We start from the raw sequence: 20,360 nt of genomic DNA, 5'->3' as shown, positions 1-20,360 counted from the left end.
GGCTCCCTGCGGCCGCCGGGGCTCGGGCTCTGCCGGGCTGAGGGCCTCCGGAGCCGCGACGCTCACTACAGCGGAGGAGGAAAGTTTTGCTGAAAGTTTGTGCTTCAGGGAATGGAGTTGGTAGAGCTGGAGCTCCTGGGGCCTGAGAAACTGGGGAACACTTCATCAAGAAGGTATCTCACCTGGCGGGGGGGGTGGGGAGTTAAAAAGACCCTTAATTCCCGTATGAACTGAGAAAATAGTAGTTATAAGCATTATATTTTTCAGCATTTTCCTTTCCTATTGCAGCCAAAGGCTATAGAAGCAGCAGTAAAATGCCAGTTAGTCCATTTTCTAGGGTGTATTGAAGAGATAAGCTTATATTCCCTCTAATTTGCTTTGCACAACTTTTGTTACCATTGAGTGTAATTACATACACAGCACAGTTGCAGAGGTTATAAAGATAGGAAAATATTTGAAATGCATTTGTGGACTCTGATCGGTTTGTACTTTCTAGGTTGTCCATGTAGCCCTGGACATTAATGTGAAGCAGCATTAAATCCTCATCAGGCAATGCATTGCTTCCAGCTGGTGTGGTAGAGCTGTAGGTTAATTGTTCTTTGTGTTCATACGGTTAACAGCTGAGCAGTTGTGATCTGTAGAATTCAGCACTGCAAACTCTAAGGAAACAAAGTGTTTTCTAGACTAGACCTTTGGTGGCCTGCTGTTTGTGAGGTGCACCCTGAGAAGTGTGTGGAAATGTATGTTAATCTTCACTGTGTTCAGGAGTGAAAGTTCAGGTGAGGTTTTGTATGTGAATTGAAGAGGCAAAGCTTGGGCTACTGCTGTTCAGATGGTATAATTTACATTGAACTTTTTTGCAGTTCAGCTGTCTCATTCTTGATATCACAGTCATTAAAAACTAGATTTTCAAAGTCCATATCTCTGAATTACGTACCTTCTGGGCTTAAACTTGCATCAGTGGATGCTCACACTCTTTTCTGTTATTTTGGGCAGCTTTTTGCCACTTATGTCAAAAAAACAGATGTTTGAGGTGACAGAAAACACTTTCCGTTTCAGAAGCTGGGAAGAGCAAGAGAAGAGGTCTTGATAACTTACCAGATGCATGTGTGTAGGCATAACACCTAGAGAAAGAATTCAGTATACAGGCCTGAACTCTGCTGAGTAGTTGGATCTTGTCTATCTTAATGCCAAGGCTATGTTTTACTGAAAATCAAATGGGTTTTCTATGTTCATAAACTGTAGCATGGGAGTCCTTTTGCTGTGGAAGTAGCTGCAATTCAGAATCAGTCATTGAGTTATATAGCTAATATATTTTACTTCAAAGAAACACTTCTGTTCAATGACATACAGAATATCACCATACTGTCAGCCTTGATTTGTGTGTGGGAAGTTACCTAGCACACCCAGGCAGTTCACTAGGTCCCTCTGCATAAAATAAGGATTGAGATGGAGAGGTCCCAGTTAAAAAATCTGAATTCCTGTCTCTTCCCAAGTCAGGCCAGCAGTAATATCTGAATAACGACTGTGACCATTATAGTTTGGGAACTCCAGGATGTTCTTGAATTTTTGACTGAAATATGCTAAAAAAATATTTTCTGTTAGCTGAGAGTGAACAGATAGTGCTCTTGTATTTACTCCTTTATAGGTTAGAGTACTTAATCACTTAGAGTTTGATTATGTAGCTTTTATGAATGACCTCAGGGCATGCAACCCAGTTCAGGGTGCCTCCTGGATCAGTGCAGGTGCTGGACTGAGTACAAAATGAAAGGTGGAAAAATTCAGGGGCGGTGGGGAGGAGGAGCAGCTGCCACGACTGTGATTATGTGAAATCAAAGTCTGATCTGATACAAGTAATTGTAATTGCAGTCAAGTCTTTATTTCTTCCCAGTGGTTCAGGCATTGTGCAGGGCGTGGATGCAGTGATTATTGGTATACACAGGTAATTTTGAGTTTGGATTTCTTACCTTTGGCCTGCTGCTCTTCTCCCCACTGTGCTTCTCAGTATACTTTCATTTCATAAGCATAGTGATCATGCAGCACAGAATTAGTTTGGTAAATGGGCTGCAGTGCTGTGAGAGGTTGTGAAACGTTGCCTCTGCAGAGGAGTGGCAGGAGTCTGGCTTATTGCCTGGCAGTTGGAACTTTGGCTGCTTCTCTTGCAGGTGTTTAGCGTGGTCAGATACTGCAGACTTAAATTTGCAAGAGAGTTCCTCAATTTTGAGTGCAGTCCCATGCTATTTACCTTGAAGGTCTTCAACCAGAACTGTGTACAAAATTCTATACATTTTGTTTATACCCACTGCCTATTTTGCCACCTTATTTTATATTTAATAACCATATGGGGCTACTTGTATCAAACTGTTTAATCTCAAAACAGCCTTGAACGTTCTATTTGAAGTGTTGATGGAAGCATTGTGACTACAGCAGCAGTTACCCTTAAAGCATGAGTATTTTCTAAAAAATTGTGATCCTTTTATTTGTGATTCACTTAGCATTTACATACGCATCTCCCATTTTATTCTCCTGTAACTTTCCATGCAAAAGGCAGATTGAAACATCCAGTGGACAGACACCTTTACATCTCCTCTAAGAGCAGTTCTTGTTAGGGCCAGCTGGGCAGGAAGGCCAGGAACAAGACACAGAGCAGCCGATGCTGGCAGCAGGAAGGAGACAGCGCAGTATCTCGTGTCATTCTGACACCATGAGCAAGTCATAAGCAGCATTGTGGTGGGGGATCCTATACAACTGGTCACAAACCAGGTTACTTCACCAAGAGGTCGGATTCTCCAAGGGTGAGATATTCACTAAATGAAAAGGCTCATCACTGTGTCGGTAAGATGATACTTTGTGTGGAGGTTGGAGAAGCACAGAAGGTCTTGAGAAAGTTAATGATCTTAAGGTGCCTGAAGATACTTTGTGAGTCTGACTCCTGACTGATGATATTATAAGTGTCTAGTAGAAAGCTACCGTCAATAGAGGTAAGGGTTACTGGCAGCAGAAGTCCAGTAAGTTCATATTGCCATCCTGGATTTGAAGTTGAAGAATGCTGGGACTGCTGACACAGCTAAACACTTCAAGGGTTCAAGAGAGGTGAGGTTGCAGATCTTCCTCACAGCCATGTTAATGTATAACTGAAAAGAAAAAATACAAGTCACCCAATAGCTCTCATCATTGTTCTGTTGGGTATGGTCATATCTACAGTCTTTCCTTGTTTATCCTGTCTGCATTCTGTCCTAAACTAAGCAAATTTGTGACTGGGAGCTGTGGAGGAGTATCTATTGCCAGTGTCAACACCCTGCTTGCAACAGTATGTTTAAAATACAGAGAGGCTTCTGGCTGATTCACAGCCCTAGTATTTGAAGACCTGTGCACAAGATGCATGAATCTGGCAGCTGTAATCTGTCACAGTTTCATGGGAATAAGAGGCCTTGTATTATTCCAGTTTCTGGAAGGCATTAGGTTTAGGGGTGTTTAGGGAGAAAGCTAGAAAATCTGTAAGGGAATTTAAATCTGTGGTTCAGTTTATCTTTGAAGTAGAATTGCTTTGAATCTAGATTCAAAATTTAAGGATTTACCCCACTCTTTGTGTGTGCTTTGGTTTTTTTAGAGCACTGTTACATAAACAGTGAGCAGTAGCTAATTCCAGTAAGCTAGGACTGCAATCAGAGTCATGGCTGAAACACTCTCGGAAGCTGTACAGGAGATACAGCATGTTACCTGCCTTGTGAGTCTGCTGTAGACCTGTCTGACCAAACAGTCTTTTGGCTTGAATCTGACTGTTCCAACAAGTCTCTTTTCCCCATGTATTCATGCACCTTGCTCTGCATTACAGGATCCTTGTAGTCTTCATGTTATGGTTGGATATATTGCTTTTCTAGCTACTGAAAGAAAAGACAGAGAACGGAAAAGTTTTCCTGCTATATGTCCTTGACTTCTGTAACTGTGATTTAACTCGCTTATCTACCTTAATTCAAATGGTGAGTAATATAATATAAAAAAAATCGGCAGCAGTGGCAATTGCTGTCTGTAGAGCACTTCTGCTGTTTTTATTTCTTGCTTTGCATGAGATCACAGAATCACAGAATGTTAGGAGTTCAATCACAGAATCACAGAACGTTAGGGATTGAAAGGGACCTCAAAAGATCATGTAGTCCAACCCCTGCCAGAGCAGGAACACCTAGATGAGGTTGCACAGGAAGGCGTCCAGGCGGGTCTTGAATGTGTCCAGAGAAGGAGACTCCACAACCTCTCTGGGCAGCCTGTTCAGGGCTCTGTCACCCTCACAGTGACAAAGTTTGTCCTCATGTTCAGGTTGAACCTCCTGTGCTCCAGCTTGTCCCCATTACCCCTTGTCCTGGCATTGGCTGTCACAGAGCAGAGCCTGGCTCCTTCCTCCTGACACTCGCCCTTTACAAATTTATGAACATTAATGAGGTCACCCCTCAGTCTCCTCTGCTCCAAGCTAAAGAGACCCAGCTCCCTCAGCCGCTCCTCATAAGGGATGGGGCAGATTGGAGAGGGACTCTAGAGGTATTGACTACAAAGTTAATGATTACCTCCCTTTGGGGAAGTCTGCAGCGCCAAAGAGTGACACCTGGGTGAACTGCCTCAGGAGGTTTTGGGGCGCTCACCCCTTGGTTTTGGTCTCACCTGGGTGTCTACTATCAGCCACTGGGTATCAGATGGGGTTCTGGGTTAAGTGAACCTTTGGCCTGACCCAGTAGAGTCAGTTTTGCCTACGTCTGTGCTCTAATTGTCACATATCTCATGCAGTAACTGGGGGCTTGAGCGCAGAGGAAGGTTTTGGAGCGCTTTTTTACACATGTTGGAAGAGAGGCAGGGAAGAAGGAAGGTTTGGAGAAAATAGCCTGAAATGTCATTTACTTTTCTGACTAACTACTGAATCAGTCAGGTTTCCCTTCTTGCATCTCTCACGCTGCTCCTAAATTACATTCTTAGATTGCATATCATTCTCACTCTTGTTCTGCTGTCACTTAAAAATGGCAATACTCATTCACATTTTCTGATTTGTATCATTTCTCTGTCCCTTTCTTTCTCATTATTGCTGAGCATCGTGTTTGTACTCATCTTTCCTTTGTTGTGATTCTTCCAGTCTGTCAATAAGCTTCCATTATTACTGATTTTATAGTTTTCCATCTCTTTTAATTTGGCTCCATAATTTCTTGCTCTCTTTTATTACGTATGGAAATGAGTAAAATGTGCCTCGACTCTGGCACATAAACAATACATGCACCAACAGTAATTTGTCAACAGCTTTAGATTTTGGTCCGGTGATGTGTCATAACATAAACCTTACAAAATAGTTGCTTCTTGTTTACTTTACACCTTACACCTACAGAAATGGGGTGACAAATTAAAAACAAATTCAAAATTTAAACAAAAGTGTTTATCAACTTCTTATGAGTACCACTTACATAAAAGGTTAAGAGCTTTCTTCCCAGAAGACATACTTGAGTTTTTGCTGTTGTAACAGGAGTATTATGATGTAAATATTTCCAGTATATCATTATGACAGTGGAAATATGTATGTTCTGCTGGGAGTGTGAAAAGGTGGAGGTCGGTCTCTTCTCCCTGGTAGCAAGTGATAGGACAAGGGGGAATGGCCTCAAGTTGTACCAGGGGCAGTTTAGGTTGGATATTAGGAGGAATTTCTTTACTGAAAGGGTTTTCAAGCACTGAAAGGGGCTGCCCAGGGAGGTGGTGGAGTCACCATCCCTGGAGATGTTGAAAAAATGTGTAGATGTCGTGCTTAGGGCCATGGTCTAGTGCTGAACTTAGTAGAGCTGGATCGATGGTTGGACTTGATGATCTTAAAGGTCTTTTCCAACAGAAACCATTCTGTGGTTCTCTGATTGTATGAAGAGCTGGTCATTTGGAATTTAGAAAAATAAGTCTGTATCTGGAATAGTCAAAAAAGAGGAACAGCAAGAAAATTCAGCCTTCACAGCCTTTCTGAGGAAAGTAAGAGTGAAAGAAGCTGTCTTGGTAAAATATGAACATACATTGACCTGTATCCAGTCTTCAAAGCCAGTAAAATGCTCTTGAATGTCAACAACTGCTTTATTTTGTCAAAATAAACGTTGGACACTTTTTTCCGAATGAAACTTGAACAAGAAGAACCAAAATGCAGAATTCAATGTATGTTGAGAATCTTTTGTCGGTGGCATAATGTGAGTAAGTAAGAGTATACTGGTAGTGGCCTATCTTTCAAATTAAGAAAATACTTCCACTTGAACTATTATGACTATACTCTTACAGCTTGGCGTATGTTTTCATATTCAGTTACTATGTGGAAGGTGTTGACAGAAAATGAAATTTTAATTTTATACACAGCCAACAAATCTTAATAGTGGCCTGATTTTTGGTAATGAGACCTCAGCAAAATATGTATGTCACCAGGGGGAAAAACATTCATCAGTTTGGAAAAATCCCTAAACCTGTTCATCAGCCACCTGTCTTAAATTGCTCCTCCTTTTCCAAGAGAGAGTTTTGCTGCTTTCTGAAGCCCCTCTAATTGCAAATGACACTTACTCGGTTAGGAAGGAGGGAAGTGATATTCCCAAGTAGACAACTGTGCGTGAATATGAAATGCACACTTGCTCAGAATCCATCAAATTAAATATTCAGTCAATATAGAATAATTAACCTGAGGAATTAATATTCTCGTGGAAACTTCATGAGCAAGAAATGTAGACTAGTAATTTTTTAGAGCGGTCAAATTTCAGATGGAGTTGAGCAAGCAACTGTTTTAACCTTTGCTGAGCATCTTAGACTGAAATGATTGTTATGGCTCTTGACTTCTATTGCAGCAGTGGCTGTACAGTCTGTGCTGTGTGTGTGCAGTGTGCTTCTTGTTTGGAAATAAAACTGTAATAGCCAGTATAAATATCTTCCTGCCAGATGTCACGTATATTAAACCTGTGGAAAAATAACCTGCAAGAATTATTGCGAGGTGCTTTTCTTTGTGTGTGTCCCCAAGGACTTTGTGCTTTTTTTATTCTTCATCATAATCAAAGGAGGCTGGCTGTTTAAAAAGTGTCTGACAGACTGGGGCTCTCAGAATGGATGGGGCAGGTTGCTGTCTTGGTTGATCAGTCACCATGTCTCTGCTTGAGTGTTTTTATCAGTTGTTTTTATCCTAGGTCTTTTGATTTGTGCTGGTAGTAACAAAAAAAAAGGAATTGAAATAAAAATTGCTTCATTACTGGACTGCGTAGATTTGTGTGAGGGTAGTTTTTAGGTTTCCATTAAAAAAAAGAGGGGGGAGGAAGCAGGGGGAAAATTGCACACCCAAATTAAAAAATTATAGACTTTGTTTTCGAGAGAAAAAGATCACAAGGAGTCAAACCATTTATTTTTATTTTTAGTAATATTTGAATCTTTCAGACTGTGGAAAGATTGGCTTTTGCACTGCAGCCAATAAGAAAGAAAGATTTTTCATAGCAGTTGAATGCAGTGTGCTATAGCTGATGTCCAAACTCATTAGCATAACTGTTCAAAGTTTCACTTCATCTTTTCACAGTAACCCAGTTACTTGGCTTTAGTTTTGCAGTCAAAATAGTAACGTTGCAGTAAATATTAAGATACCTTGGTGAAAAACACATCGAGAGAGGGATAAATTTTTAACCAGTTATTTCATCATAAGCTTATCAGTCAGCTTCTGTGATTTAACTTTTTTAGTTTTACTTTCCCTGAAGATTTTACTGCTCCTCAGTCTTTTGTTTGAGACATTTCTGAAATTTGAGTTTAATGATCAGCAGATGATTCACAATTGCAGGGTTCTTGAACAGGAAGAGCAGTATTACAAAATAAGTGATACAGTACAGCAGCTGATTTAATTTTAGAGTATCTTTCAAGGTCTGTATATCTACTCACACGGACACCAAATTTCCTTCATCTGGACAGCCTGGCCCATCCACCGCTCTCAAACAGGAGCACGTGTGTCTCTGCATTGCGAGATCCACCACCACACAGTTGAGGTCTGATGCAAATGTTAGCAGCCAGGGCTCTGCAGTGAAGGTCCCAGAGTAAGCATAGCAGGGAAAGGCACTGAGATCACTTCTTTCCCATTCATGAGGAGTACATGTTTCCTGAGATAGGAGGGCTAGAGGTCTTCTGTTTAATTTTGTCACTGCCGAAAAGGTATTTTCATTTGCTCAAAAGGTAACAGCTCGTGTACCTTAATGTAAAATAGCAGCAGAGAAAAGGCATCTGTAATTTTTACATGAGTTTTTCGAGGTATCTCACTGATAACTCCTTCATTTTACGTTTGCTGAATTTATCTTGCAGTAAAGCTTTCGTGCTTTCTCACTGGTAGTACTTTAAAGCTGGTTAGCTAAAGCATACCAACAGCTAGCAAAAAAAGCACTTATTTTAGTGGTCAGGTTAAGAAGCTGGGGTGGAACAATTTGCGGAATCATCAGAATCTCTCTTCTGTCTCTTTCAGAAAGCACCTCTGAGACTGATACACGAAAAACATACACTCTACAGAATTACTTGAACGATGACTATAAGTACAAAACACATAACTTGCAGTGGATTTCAGGTAATTAATTTCTATGTACAGGATGACTGTCAAGAAAATGTACTGCCTTCAGGAAACATGTATCTTCATGCTGAGGTGACTATTGTATCCTGAACAAAAATTAAATTATTTAATGGTGCCAGTGTAGAAAAGTGCACAGCTCAGAGTTGGGATTTCCAGCCCCCCACTCCACCTCCGTAGATGGATGTTCACGTTCACAGCAAGCTGTGTGCTCCTACTGCTAAAAAAGCGTACTTACTTCTATGCTTTTTTATAGAAGTGTGTTATCCTCTGAAGTGTATCAGCTTCCTGTGCATCAGGCTATCCGTGAACAGGAGGATACAGAGTGCGCTTCCTTTTCAATATGCCTAGTGCTCCAAGGGAGAAAAGCGCAGGCTGTGAGCCCCAGGACTGCATTTGGTGGATGTTCTTGTGCTCTAAGCACCCTTTCGTTACAAAAATGGGAAACACAACATTAACCAGGTTTTTAAAATTTATTTCCAGCCTGAAAACGTAAAGGGAAAAGAGAAGTAACTGATGAGCATTTTACTTATTGTTTATTAACCACTTTCTTGTTCTTGTAGGAAATCAGTATCTTCACAAAACAGATAATGGGGACATCCTGTGCATCGATGCTGACAGCGGTACATCCTCAGTAATCTTGGCGAATACAACATTGGTACGTTGACTTATATATGATATATGCAGACATTAGGAAAGGTATTGAATTTAATATTTTGTTCTGCACATTCCTTTGGAGTCAGTGCTTAATGTGTTCCTTTTGCCCTTTGTTGACAGGATCAGTATAAGGCAACCACAGTTATAGTCTCTCCTGACCAAAGGTTTGCTCTTCTACAGTACAGCTATACAAAGGTACAAGTGCACTTTACTTCTCTGAGGATGAAACTGGGAAATAAATGTTTGGGAACAACTGAGAGGCTGAAAGAATGTGAGGGAAATGCTGGAGAATGGGTGAATGGGATAGGTGTCTGCAAGGGGACAGTGAAGTTGAGCAGGCAGGAGGAGGAGAAGAGAGACTAGTGTTGTCTGTGAGCTTGGCAGAAGAGATATGGCTGCCTTAGAAAAGAAGCTGGATAAAAAGTGGATGGAGAGATGTCACAAGGAGAGTGAGGCTGGATGGTTCATCTGGGAAGGTAAGCTAGAAGAATAGATAGGCACAACTGTCTGATAGGGGGTTGTGTGGGTGAGGAGAAGCGATGAGTAGATATGCTTGTATACATATGCTTGTACATGTGTGCTGTGTATCTTTGTGGTTGTTACATTGTGGTGTTAGGACATGAGAATTTAAAACTGAGGTGAATGAAAAGCAGCATGTGCTTACAAGAGAAGGCTGTCCGTTTGCGCTTGGAGTGGACTTGAGTGTCCTGCTGTCAGCAAGCACATGAAAAACCTCCAGCATAATGCCTCATCCTGGCTTGATGCTGAACCATGCAGCAAAGGTCAATGTATGTTTATGCCAGCTGGCATGAAAACTTGGCTCTGCATACCATTTGCAGACAGTTACAGAAACATCATGGACGCGATAATTTCCCCTATATTGTGTTCATTGCGAACCTAGGAACTTGGTGGTTGTTTCCTTTCGTTTCTAGAGAGCTACCCATTGTCTGTAAAAAGCTCAGTACTGACTTGTGCAGTGTACAAATACTTGAGCACTGTGTCCCTGAGCTCTGTCTGCATGTTCTGGCTTTGCAGTCCAAGAATGCCTCTCACACTGTGCCAGCCACAGTCCATGCACTCAGTCATCACTCATTTTCAGTTGTAGCTTCCTTGCTGGGTACTACTAAGCCAATTACCTTTTGTCTTTCTGAATTGTTCAGAATGGCTTGATTTTTCACTGTATCATTAGTAGACACAAAATGCCTTATATTTTTCCAGCCACCCTAGACACCCCCTCTACTCGTCACCGATTGCTCCGTAGTATTTTGTTGCAGTCATAAGACTTAATTTTATTTTAATGCTGAAGCAAGATCTTTTAACCTTTATGATAGTGTGATTGAAAGTTATGTTATTATTAATCTTTATTGCAAGAAAACAGTAACACAGTGAATCATGAGGATGTAGACGCTTCTTATGTAATAGCCATCTGGTTGTGTAGTATTAAGCTATTGTTTTGTATATTTATACAAATCCTCAAGAGCCATCATAGAGGGTAGCATTATTGTAATATGTCAACTCCGTGGGCTAAATCAAACCTCTTCAGCCCCACGTAGTGAACACATTTAAATGTGGCTTCATTATCATCATCATCTTTCTCTGAAGTGCCCTCAGAGTGATACAGACTTCAAGAGGCAGGTTTCTGAGAGAAAGGGTTTATTTCTGTGACAACATGAATGGGAATAGGGCACCCGGGAACTGGAGGAACTGCTGCAGAAACACTGCAAGAAACACTTGTGAGGACTACTAAACAATAAGGTGCCAAGTTAAATAATACAGCACAGAAAATGAGACTGAAAACACCACGTGTGCCAGTGAGGCAGAAGGAGAAGGATTAACTGTGCTTAGCTACCATGGTCTGCCGTGTACCTACAAGGATTTCTGAAAATATGCAGCATCTGTGGACTCCATTTCTGTCCTGAATCAGTCAATGGCTTCTGTCATGGTATTTAAGTGATGACCCCAGAAGGGTGGCAATTCTTTAGTCTTTTCTTGAACCTTGCAGAGATTTGTTACCCTTGTGTGTTCATTGTGTTCTGTCTGTCTGAAGCAAACTCAAGAAGAGTGCAGGCATCCCGTTAGATCATGCAAAGAGAAAATAAGAAAGGCAGAAGCCTAGCTAGAACTCAGTCTGGCCACTGTCGTAAGAGATGTCAAAAATGTTTTTACCAATACATTAACAACAAAAAGGGAGCCAATAAGAATCTCCATCCTTTATTGAATGCAGAGGGGAGCATTGCCACCAAGGATTAGGAAAAGGCTGAGGTACTTAATGCCTTCTTTGTCTCAGTCTTTAATAGTCAGACCAGGTATCCTTAAGGTGTTCAGCCCCCTGAGCTGAAAGACAGAGATGGAGAGCAGAATAAACCCCCCCATAATCCAGGAGGCAGCAGTTAGCTACCTGCTATGTCACCTGGATGCTCACAAGCCTATGAGTTTGGATGGGATCTACTTGACAGTACTGAGGGAGCTGGTGGAGGAGCTTTCCAGGTCACTGCCCATCATTTATCAGCAGTCCTGATTAACAGGGGAGGTCCCAGACAGCTGGAGGCTTGCTGATGTGATGCCCACCTACAGGAAGGGCTGGAAGGAGGATCTGGGGAGCTACAGGCCTGTCCACCTGACCTCAGTACAGGGGAAGATTATGGAGGGGTTCATCTTGAGTGCGCTCACATGGCATGTGCAGGTCAACCAGGGTATCAGGCCCAGCCAGCACGGCTTCATGAAAGGGATATCCTGCTTGACCAACCTGATCTTCTATGACAGGGTGACCCAGTGGATGAGGGAAAGGCTGTGGATGTTGTCTGCCTGGACTTTAAGTGAAGCCTTTGACACAGTCTCCCACAGCATTCTCCTGGAGAAGCTGGCAGCTCATGGATTAGACAGATACGCTCTTCACTGGGTCACAGACTGGCTGGATGGCCGAGCACAGAGAGTTGTGGTGAATGGAGCTAAACCCAGTTGTGACCAGTCACAAGTGGTGTTCCCCAGGGCTCTGTTTTGGGGCCAGTCTTGTTTAACATCTTTATCAATGATCTGGATGAGGGGATTGAGTACTTCCTCAGTAAGTTTGCAGATGACACCAAATTAGGCAGGGGTATCGATCAGCTCAAGGGTAGGAAGGCTCTGCAGAGGGACCTGGACAGGCTGGATCAATGGGCCGAGGTCAGCTGTATGAAGTTTAGCAAAGCCAAGTGCAGTGTCCTGTACTTGGATCACGACAACTCCATGAAGTGCTACAGGCTCGGGGAAGAGTAGCTGGAAAGCTTCCAGGCAGAAAAGGACCCTGGGGTACTGGTTGACAGCCGACTGACCATGAGCCAGCAGTGTGCCCAGGTGGTCAAGAAGGCCAGCAGCATCCTGGCTTGCATCAGAAATAGTGTGGCCAGCAGGAGCAGGGAAGTGATTGTACTGAGCACTGGTGAGGCCACACCTCGAATACTGTGTTCCGTTTTGGGCCCTTCACAACAAGAAGGACATTGAAGTGCTGGACCACGTCCAAAGAAGAGCAGTGAAGCTGGTGAGGGGTCTGGAGAACAAGTCTTATGAGGAGCAGCTGAGGGAACTGAGGTTATTTAGCCTGGATAAGAGGAAGCTGAGGGGAGACCTTCTTGCTCTATAACTGCCTGAAAGGAGGTTGTAGAGAGATGGGTGTTGGTCTTTTCTACCAAGTAACAAATGAAAGGATGAGATGAAAGGGCTACGGGTTGTGCCAGGGGAGGGTTAGATAGGATATTAACAGAAAATTATTTACTGAAAACAGCGGTCAAGCACTGGAACAGGCTGCCCAGGGAAATTGTGGAGTCGCCGTCCCTGGAGGTGTTCAAAAAGGGTGTGGATGTGACACTTCAGGACATGATTTAGTGGGCATTGTGGTATTGGGTTGACTATTGGACTGGGTGATCTTAGAGGTCTTTTCCAGCCTTAGTGATTCTGTGATTCAAAAGCGTAAGGTGGGTTTCAGAGGTGATTCAAACTGGGAGTGAATGACAGATGTGAATCCCGGTGAAATTTGTTTTCTTTCTCTTGCAGTTGTGGAGGCATTCCTATACAGCTTCATATCACATCTATGATTTCAGTAGCAGGTCAGTAATTTTTGCACACAAGATGTAGTTTTAACATTATTTTGCAATGAAATGACATTTCACTGTTTGCTGCATTTTGATTTTGTTTTTGCAGTTCTATTTTAGATGACGGACTGCTGCCTAATGATACACAATATATATCCTGGTCACCTGTCGGTCACAAACTGGTTAGTAAAGAGAAGTGAAAGTTATATAAGCAATCTTTTTTGTACATATGACATAAAAGCTCTAATTGTCTGTACCCTTAAGATTTTGGGACTTTCCAACTGCTAGATAAAGTAGCTGAACTAGTTTTCAAATTGACTACTGTTGCTGGAAAGACTCCAGACTCTCTGCGTGTTTTGTTTTGTTCTTTCATGAAAATGCATTCCTGAAAGTAGTAGTGGACCCTGTAGTTACGAAATGCACAAATCCACAACAACTTCGTATTTTTACAGTTGCAGACAGTAGCTCATCCCTTTCAAAGGTGGCAGCATTACAGTTGTCTATTTACTGATCACTGTGATTTTTATCTTCTAATTACAGTATACTCAATGAAGTGCTATTTGGTGGATGTATGTAACAGGGATTAGAGGATCAAAATTTCTCTTGTACTCTTTCCCACTTTCCTTCTCTTCCTCCTCTCCTCCCCGATCCATGGCAGTGGTGACAGCCACTGCATTTGCAAGGCTTGTGCATTCCCTGTGGTGAGCGTTGGATCTGACTGAAGAGCTCTTCCAGAAGAATGTGGTGGTTGCTTATTCTTATTCCTTTTAGTATAGGGATTACAGAGCCCAACCACAGATGCAGGAGTGTTGAAAAGAGCTTTTTGCATCTCGGAGTAAATTTCTGCAATAAAACTGTGGTGTTCAGTTGTTGGAGAGGAAAAACGGTGCTGATTAGAGAGGCAGGCAGGTGCCAAAAACTAGGGGAGTTCTGAGCGCTACTGAAGAAATGCACCATCTTTGCAGATCTGTTGGCAGTGTTGAGGACCCCCATCAGTGTTTTACCAAAGTACTGATAGTTGTCTGTGAAAGACAGGTTAGTGAAAGACAACTCTTAATGAAAGACATTAAGCCTGTGTCTCAGAAGAAAATGAATACAGCAAGGTTTTCAAAACTCGATACGGTAATTATATCCTTTATCATAGTTGATAGTTTTTTGCATCTAGGCCTGAAGTTAGGTTGCTACATGTGGTTTGTATTAGTAATTCAAGTTTAGGTACCAGTGATGGTTGGTGAAATGCAGCTTTCAAAGACAGTTTTTGTAATCTGACATAAAAATAAATTTCCCAGTAGATGAGGCAAAGGAAGGAACTAGGATTTACTCTAATAATGACTGCAATCACAATGATGTTTTGCAGGCATATGTTTGGAATAATGATGTTTACGTAAAAGCTTCACCAACAGCAGAACCTCAGCATATCACTAATAATGGAGAAGAAAATAAAATCTTCAATGGAATACCGGATTGGGTTTATGAAGGTAACTATGTCGAGCATTTTTACTTTCCATTATGATGTTAAAACTTTGCTTTATTGTAATTACTTCATTGTAACTGTTATCTCATTTCTTGTCATTGAAAGGTTCAAAGTAATCTCAGTCCGTATTTTAACAGACACATTCATCCGTACCCCCGCTTAATACCTGGCTAGTGTGAAGATCTAAGAAAAAAAAATGAGTGCACCTGACTTGCAGCATGTCACTGGAAATCATAGTGTGTGAATTATCTTCGTATGATAAGATTATAAGCATTGATCTAATGTCTCATTTTAGAACCTCGACAAACAGTCTACACTTTGATGCCTGAACTTCAGTTTTTAAAAAATCATATTAAAAACTAATGAGAACAGTACTTAGGATAGAAGAGCCAACTTTTCAATTATAACTTAAATGCATTTGCATCCCTTTCAGAGGAAATGTTTGGCACCCATTCTGCTCTGTGGTGGTCTCCAAATGGCACTTTTCTGGCATATGCAGTATTTAATGATACAGAAGTTCCTGTTATAGAGTATTCCTTTTATTCTGAGGACACCTTGCAGTACCCAAAGACCATCAGGATCCCATATCCCAAGGTCTGTGTTATTTATTAAACATGATTGTTCTGTAGTTTCATTAAGAGAGTAGTCTCATTTAATCAGTTCTGCTAATGAAAATATTGTCTGTCTCTCCTCAACAGCTTGCTGTGATTACTCTTTCTGAAGTCAACAGCATCTGGCAATATTAAAGTATTTTATTATCTCCAGGGCAAAGTGAAAAGAAAAAAAAAAAAAAGAATGATTTAAGGTTTTGTTGTTTCACAGGAAAATTTTGAGGTAGCAATTAGATGTTGAGAGAAAAAAGCTCTTAGGGAGTTAAAGCTGGTACAAAGTATTTGGCAGATGTACATTGTGTCAGAGTTGTGCATGGTTTTGACAATGGAATCTTCTTCAGCTAATGTAGCGTTTTTAGAGCTAAATGGATGTTTCCCATATTTAGGTGAAGGGGAGGAATCTGCTGATGGAATTTCTTTTCCCACACATAAAGCTCTTTCAGTTTTAGCTGTGAGAGTGAAGCTGTGTTGGGCTGTGGCACCTGTATATCCCCCCCCGGCACTGGTCTGGCCAGCTCAGGAAGATATTTTCACTCTTTTGATTAGCTGGGACAGACCAGCTGATACAGCCAGCTGATCTCTCAACTGATACAGCCATTTGTCTGGTGTAAAACCTGCCTTTCGGTCCTCGTTGTGCTACATTCAGCTTTCTCTGCAGCAGCTGTGGGCAGTCACTCCCCTTCCCTTCCCTTCCCAAAGCTTCCCAAAGCTTCCCTTCCCTAAGCTTCCCTTCCCTAAGCTTCCCTAAGCTTCCCTTCCCTTCCTAAAGCTTCCCTTCCCTAAGCTTCCCAAAGTTTCTCTTCCCTTCCCTTCCCAAAGCTTCCCTTCCCTTCCCAAAAGCTTCCCTTCCCAAAGCTTCCCTTCCCTTCCCAAAGCTTCCCTTCCCTTCCCATAGCTTCAGGAGCACATGTCCTTTGCCGACACTCTTGGAGCTTCCCCTAGAGGGGGTCACTGATGCGCAGGGTGAGACACTGGGCTCACAGACAGCTGCAGGTGCTCTGCCCTGAGCATGACACCTGTGAAGAGACATAGGTGTGGAATGGACTGCCAGTTTAAATCGCACCTTTTATTGCAGACTTTTATTACAGTTTGGAATATTGCTGGCTTCTGGAGGTGGGTCAACTACAGCTGCTTAACTGTTACAGTGAGGATTTGACTAGTTAACTTCTAGAGAAGAAGCCCTCACTGACACCGTATACATTGCTGTCGTTAGAACCACATGAAAAATAGTGGGGTACGTGCTGCAGTCACAGCTTTGATTGTGGTATAGGCAGTTATTATACAATCACTTAATTTAAGATAGCAGTTTCCATGAAGAAGCACTTTTCTGTCTGTTAGCAATGGATTTGATTCATTGTTAGGTACTGTGTGGCGTGTGGGACGATACTGCTTTGGGTACAGCAAGCCCTATGTAGTTACGAATGTTTCTAAATGTAGTTGTCTGTCTTCTCTAGAAACAGATAACTAACACTTCCATATAGAAAAAATACAAAGGATAATTTATGTATCGATCTTAAGAACTGCGTTTAGGAACTTGTCTTCTCACATGTTTGAAGTTGGCTGGTTCTACCTGACTGTCTATAGTAATTTCTTCGTCTGCAGTTTCAAACCATTACTTCACCGAGAATATTCTCTTCAAAAGTACAATGAAAAATCTTATTTTTAGGCAGGTGCTAAAAATCCAACTGTGCAATTCTTTGTTGTGGATACCACATCACATCCTGCTTTCAGTTCTGCTGAAATTTCTCCACCTGCAGAAATAAAATCAGGGTAAGGAATTCTGGTTAAATGTTTGCTTGTTTCTTTTGGTGGGAGAGGAGGAGCCTTTGTGTGTGATCACCCTATTTACAGTGTATATGGCAGTTTTTCCCAGTCACGTGGCTCTGGTAGAAACAAGATTTACCAGAGAAAATCTGCACAGAGATTATCCTCTTAGTGATTATATATAGATGGCATATTCTATGTATATTATATTCAGAATATGACAAGTTCTTGGCTCATCACATTCAGTGGAGTCTAACTATGGTGAAGTCATTTCACAGTACAACTTTAATATGAGCAAGTTTTGGTATAATCAAGTTAGAATAGATGTATTCCAATTCACTGAGGGGTGAAAAAAAACCCCAGCAAAACAAAACCTTAATGGTAAGTGAAGATTTGATTTCATTGGAAGCAGACTTCTTGCTAAGGCAAGGTATCATGGGGTATCATGGTTGTCTTCAGATTTATACTTAAAATGTTTGTTTTCTTTGGAAACATGGTGAAAACGAGCATCTCTCACAGTAAATGGAAAATTGTATTTCTCAGAATGCCACTGGAAATGCACAACATGATGTAACTGTATTTTGTAAAGAGCAGCTAAATTGATTTGAAATGCATGCACACAGAACTTGGTATCCCAGATCTTGGGTTTAGGTTTTCTTTTTAACAGTATCGTGGAAATCTTTCAGAGGCTTGCACTTACAAACATGATAGGTATGGAAGCACAGGTTATACTGGTAAACTTCAGAAAGAAAACAAGAGATGTGTTAGCTAGTGCATTAACCCAGCATTTGGTGCAGGGTGGCCAAAAAGCTGTAGCTGGAATGTCAGTGCTGCTCTGTTTCAGTCCTCACCACAGTCACTAACATCTCTGTGTTAACTGAGGTACCGCAGCTTCTGTGAATGTTGTTCTTTATCCTTTCTCCACAGTTGCCCTGCCATAGCTGAGTGTTATGTAGCTGTTGGGCACTGTTTCTCTTCAGAATTTCAGTGCCTCAGAAGTATAAGCTCTTTAAGTTTTGGTGGGTTCTGGTTAAGGTCTCTGCTGTCTTATGTTTTACCTTTTGTTAACACCTAATGAAAGCTGAACAACACCGCTGTGTGACCTTGGGAGAATAACTATCGTGTACCTGCCAGCCTTGTACCTGTCTGGCTAGCACAGGCCTGAGTTCCATGGACTTAATCCCTTCTTAAATGAATGTAACACTCTGTCAGTCAGGATAGGAAGATAGATCAAGTCCTGAATGATGAGTGCAAAGATCAAAACTTTCTCCAAACAGCTGATCCAAATAATGGGTAAGCCTCAGCATGTGTGTCCTGCGAACACTGGGGTGGGCAGAACAAGTTTTGGGAAGTTGCACGAGGGCAAAATTACGTGAGCAGGAGAAGACAAGTAATGTGCAGTGTTGCCATTGGAGAGTTTTGCTCTTGGAAGCACAAAGTAATGAATCTTCCCACAGTGCGTGTATTTATTTATATCACTGTATGACAGGAAAGGTTAATTTTTGTGGTGGAAAATTCTATTTTTATTTCCTTGCAGCGAAATTCTGGGTAACACTAAGTTTGAATTGAGGCATACCTCATCCCACCAGCCTTGGTGCAGATTTCGAGGGCCAGTACCTCTGCAAATTCCCCTTTTTAGGGACTAATTCCCCTTTTACAAAACAAGGGAAATCATTATAAGAGGTAAATGAAGAATCGCTGTTTCCTTTTTTTTCCCTATTGCAGCTTGTAACTGCAGCAGTTGTACCCCCACATTTGAAGGGGACACAGTGCACTTGTGTTTCAGAGGGGAGGTTTTATTATTTGTAAGAGTAAGCTGCCAAAATCTGGCATGGCATTGCTTTGCCACAGAAAATGATAGGTGAACCCTGACACTTTCTGCACAACCAACCAGCATGAAATCCATACAGTGTTTATAAACACCACTTTTAGCGTTATGGGTACAGGGGGCTCCTGTTACGTAACAGGAGGATGAAGGCAATGATTGCTTCTTGTTTGAAATGATCTGTCCTAAAAATAAGTCATCTTCCAAGTAGGGAGCTCTCGATGGTGATTGCAGGAATGTCCCTTCTCAGCAGCAAATGAGGAAGGGCAATTCAGAACTACTGTACCATGTATTTGAGTTAGTTGCAGTTAAATTTAACTTAGTTGAAGTTTCATGGGTTGTTGAAAACCAAAGGTGCATTCCTAGTCTCTCTAATAACCTTAAAATATTTATTATGCTATAATAATAGCATCAAAATAATTCTGAGGGTTTTCGTTGTACTGTCCATCTTGTCTCACAGGTGATTTATAGTCTTTGGAATTGTTAACTTTTTTCAGTTTGAAGGAACAAAGGCTGCGGGGCTAATTCCCCTTTTACAAAACAAGGGAAAGCACTATTACAGGTACATGAAGATCAGCAGTTTGCTTTTTTTCCAAACAAGCTTTTGCAGAGTGCTTTTATATTGTTATTGGACTAAAATACACTGTGTGAAGCAGTGGCAGTAGCGATTAAATGACCTACCAACTTCACAGCCAAATGTGAATGCAAAAATAGACCTTTTCCAAACATGATTTCTAAATTGCTATCCAGTAATCAACCTGAAAGTGATCGCTAACCAGTTGGCATATATTTTTAATTCATTCACATCAACTGCGGTGTTTTCTTTTTCTTCCTCTCCCCCCGCTCACCCCAGTCACAAAGATACTCTTATCACAAAACCTCCCACACATTTTTGTTAACTAACGTTGGGGGAGAAGGGAACATGATCTTGGAACTAAGTCAAATGTGCAAATTCTGGTTAAAAATGCGTACTTGCCTTGGAGGGAAGGTTTGGTTTATTTTAGTTCATAAGGCTTCTAGGAGATAGGAGTGATCTAAAATAGGAAAAGACAAGTACATCTAGCAGATCGTAACGGTAAACAAAACCACTACATTTTATGTGGTGCATTTTTAAAATTAATATACAAGAATATTCATGACAATTGTGGGTTTTTTCAGCTACGCCAGGTCTTCATATCAACTAGTTGGTATTCTGAAGATGAAAGTTAAATATTTGAATAGTAATATCTGTTCTTGGTGTGATCTCTCCCTCCATTCTAACTAATGGAAATAAGCACTGAGTTGAACAAAGATACATGTCACTTAGAAGGTGCTTACCAACCCAATGCAGCTAAGGATAACATTTCAAAGTCTAAGGCACATATAGCTTAATATTCAGAGGAATTTCCTCTAG

The 20,360-nt window shown here is 41.4% G+C and overlaps 1 protein-coding gene across 1 annotated transcript in view; it reads left to right on the top strand.

The window, feature by feature from the left end:
• Nucleotides 1-20,360, top strand: part of DPP4 (dipeptidyl-peptidase 4) — a 42,686-nt gene that overhangs the window by 198 nt on the left and 22,128 nt on the right. The window contains exons 2-10 of the mRNA XM_010182248.1: nucleotides 1,649-1,745; nucleotides 8,471-8,569; nucleotides 9,133-9,227; nucleotides 9,347-9,421; nucleotides 13,256-13,308; nucleotides 13,403-13,475; nucleotides 14,651-14,771; nucleotides 15,201-15,361; nucleotides 17,045-17,148. Coding sequence (XP_010180550.1) covers nucleotides 1,649-1,745; nucleotides 8,471-8,569; nucleotides 9,133-9,227; nucleotides 9,347-9,421; nucleotides 13,256-13,308; nucleotides 13,403-13,475; nucleotides 14,651-14,771; nucleotides 15,201-15,361; nucleotides 17,045-17,148 — 878 coding nt within the window. The remainder of the gene's footprint in view (nucleotides 1-1,648; nucleotides 1,746-8,470; nucleotides 8,570-9,132; nucleotides 9,228-9,346; nucleotides 9,422-13,255; nucleotides 13,309-13,402; nucleotides 13,476-14,650; nucleotides 14,772-15,200; nucleotides 15,362-17,044; nucleotides 17,149-20,360) is intronic.

Source organism: Mesitornis unicolor, unplaced genomic scaffold (genome assembly GCF_000695765.1).
Source record: "Mesitornis unicolor isolate BGI_N332 unplaced genomic scaffold, ASM69576v1 scaffold4384, whole genome shotgun sequence".
Taxonomy (NCBI): domain Eukaryota; kingdom Metazoa; phylum Chordata; class Aves; order Mesitornithiformes; family Mesitornithidae; genus Mesitornis; species Mesitornis unicolor.
The sequence above is the reverse complement of the archived record's forward strand: the minus strand, read 5'-3'. Positions and strand labels throughout refer to the sequence as shown.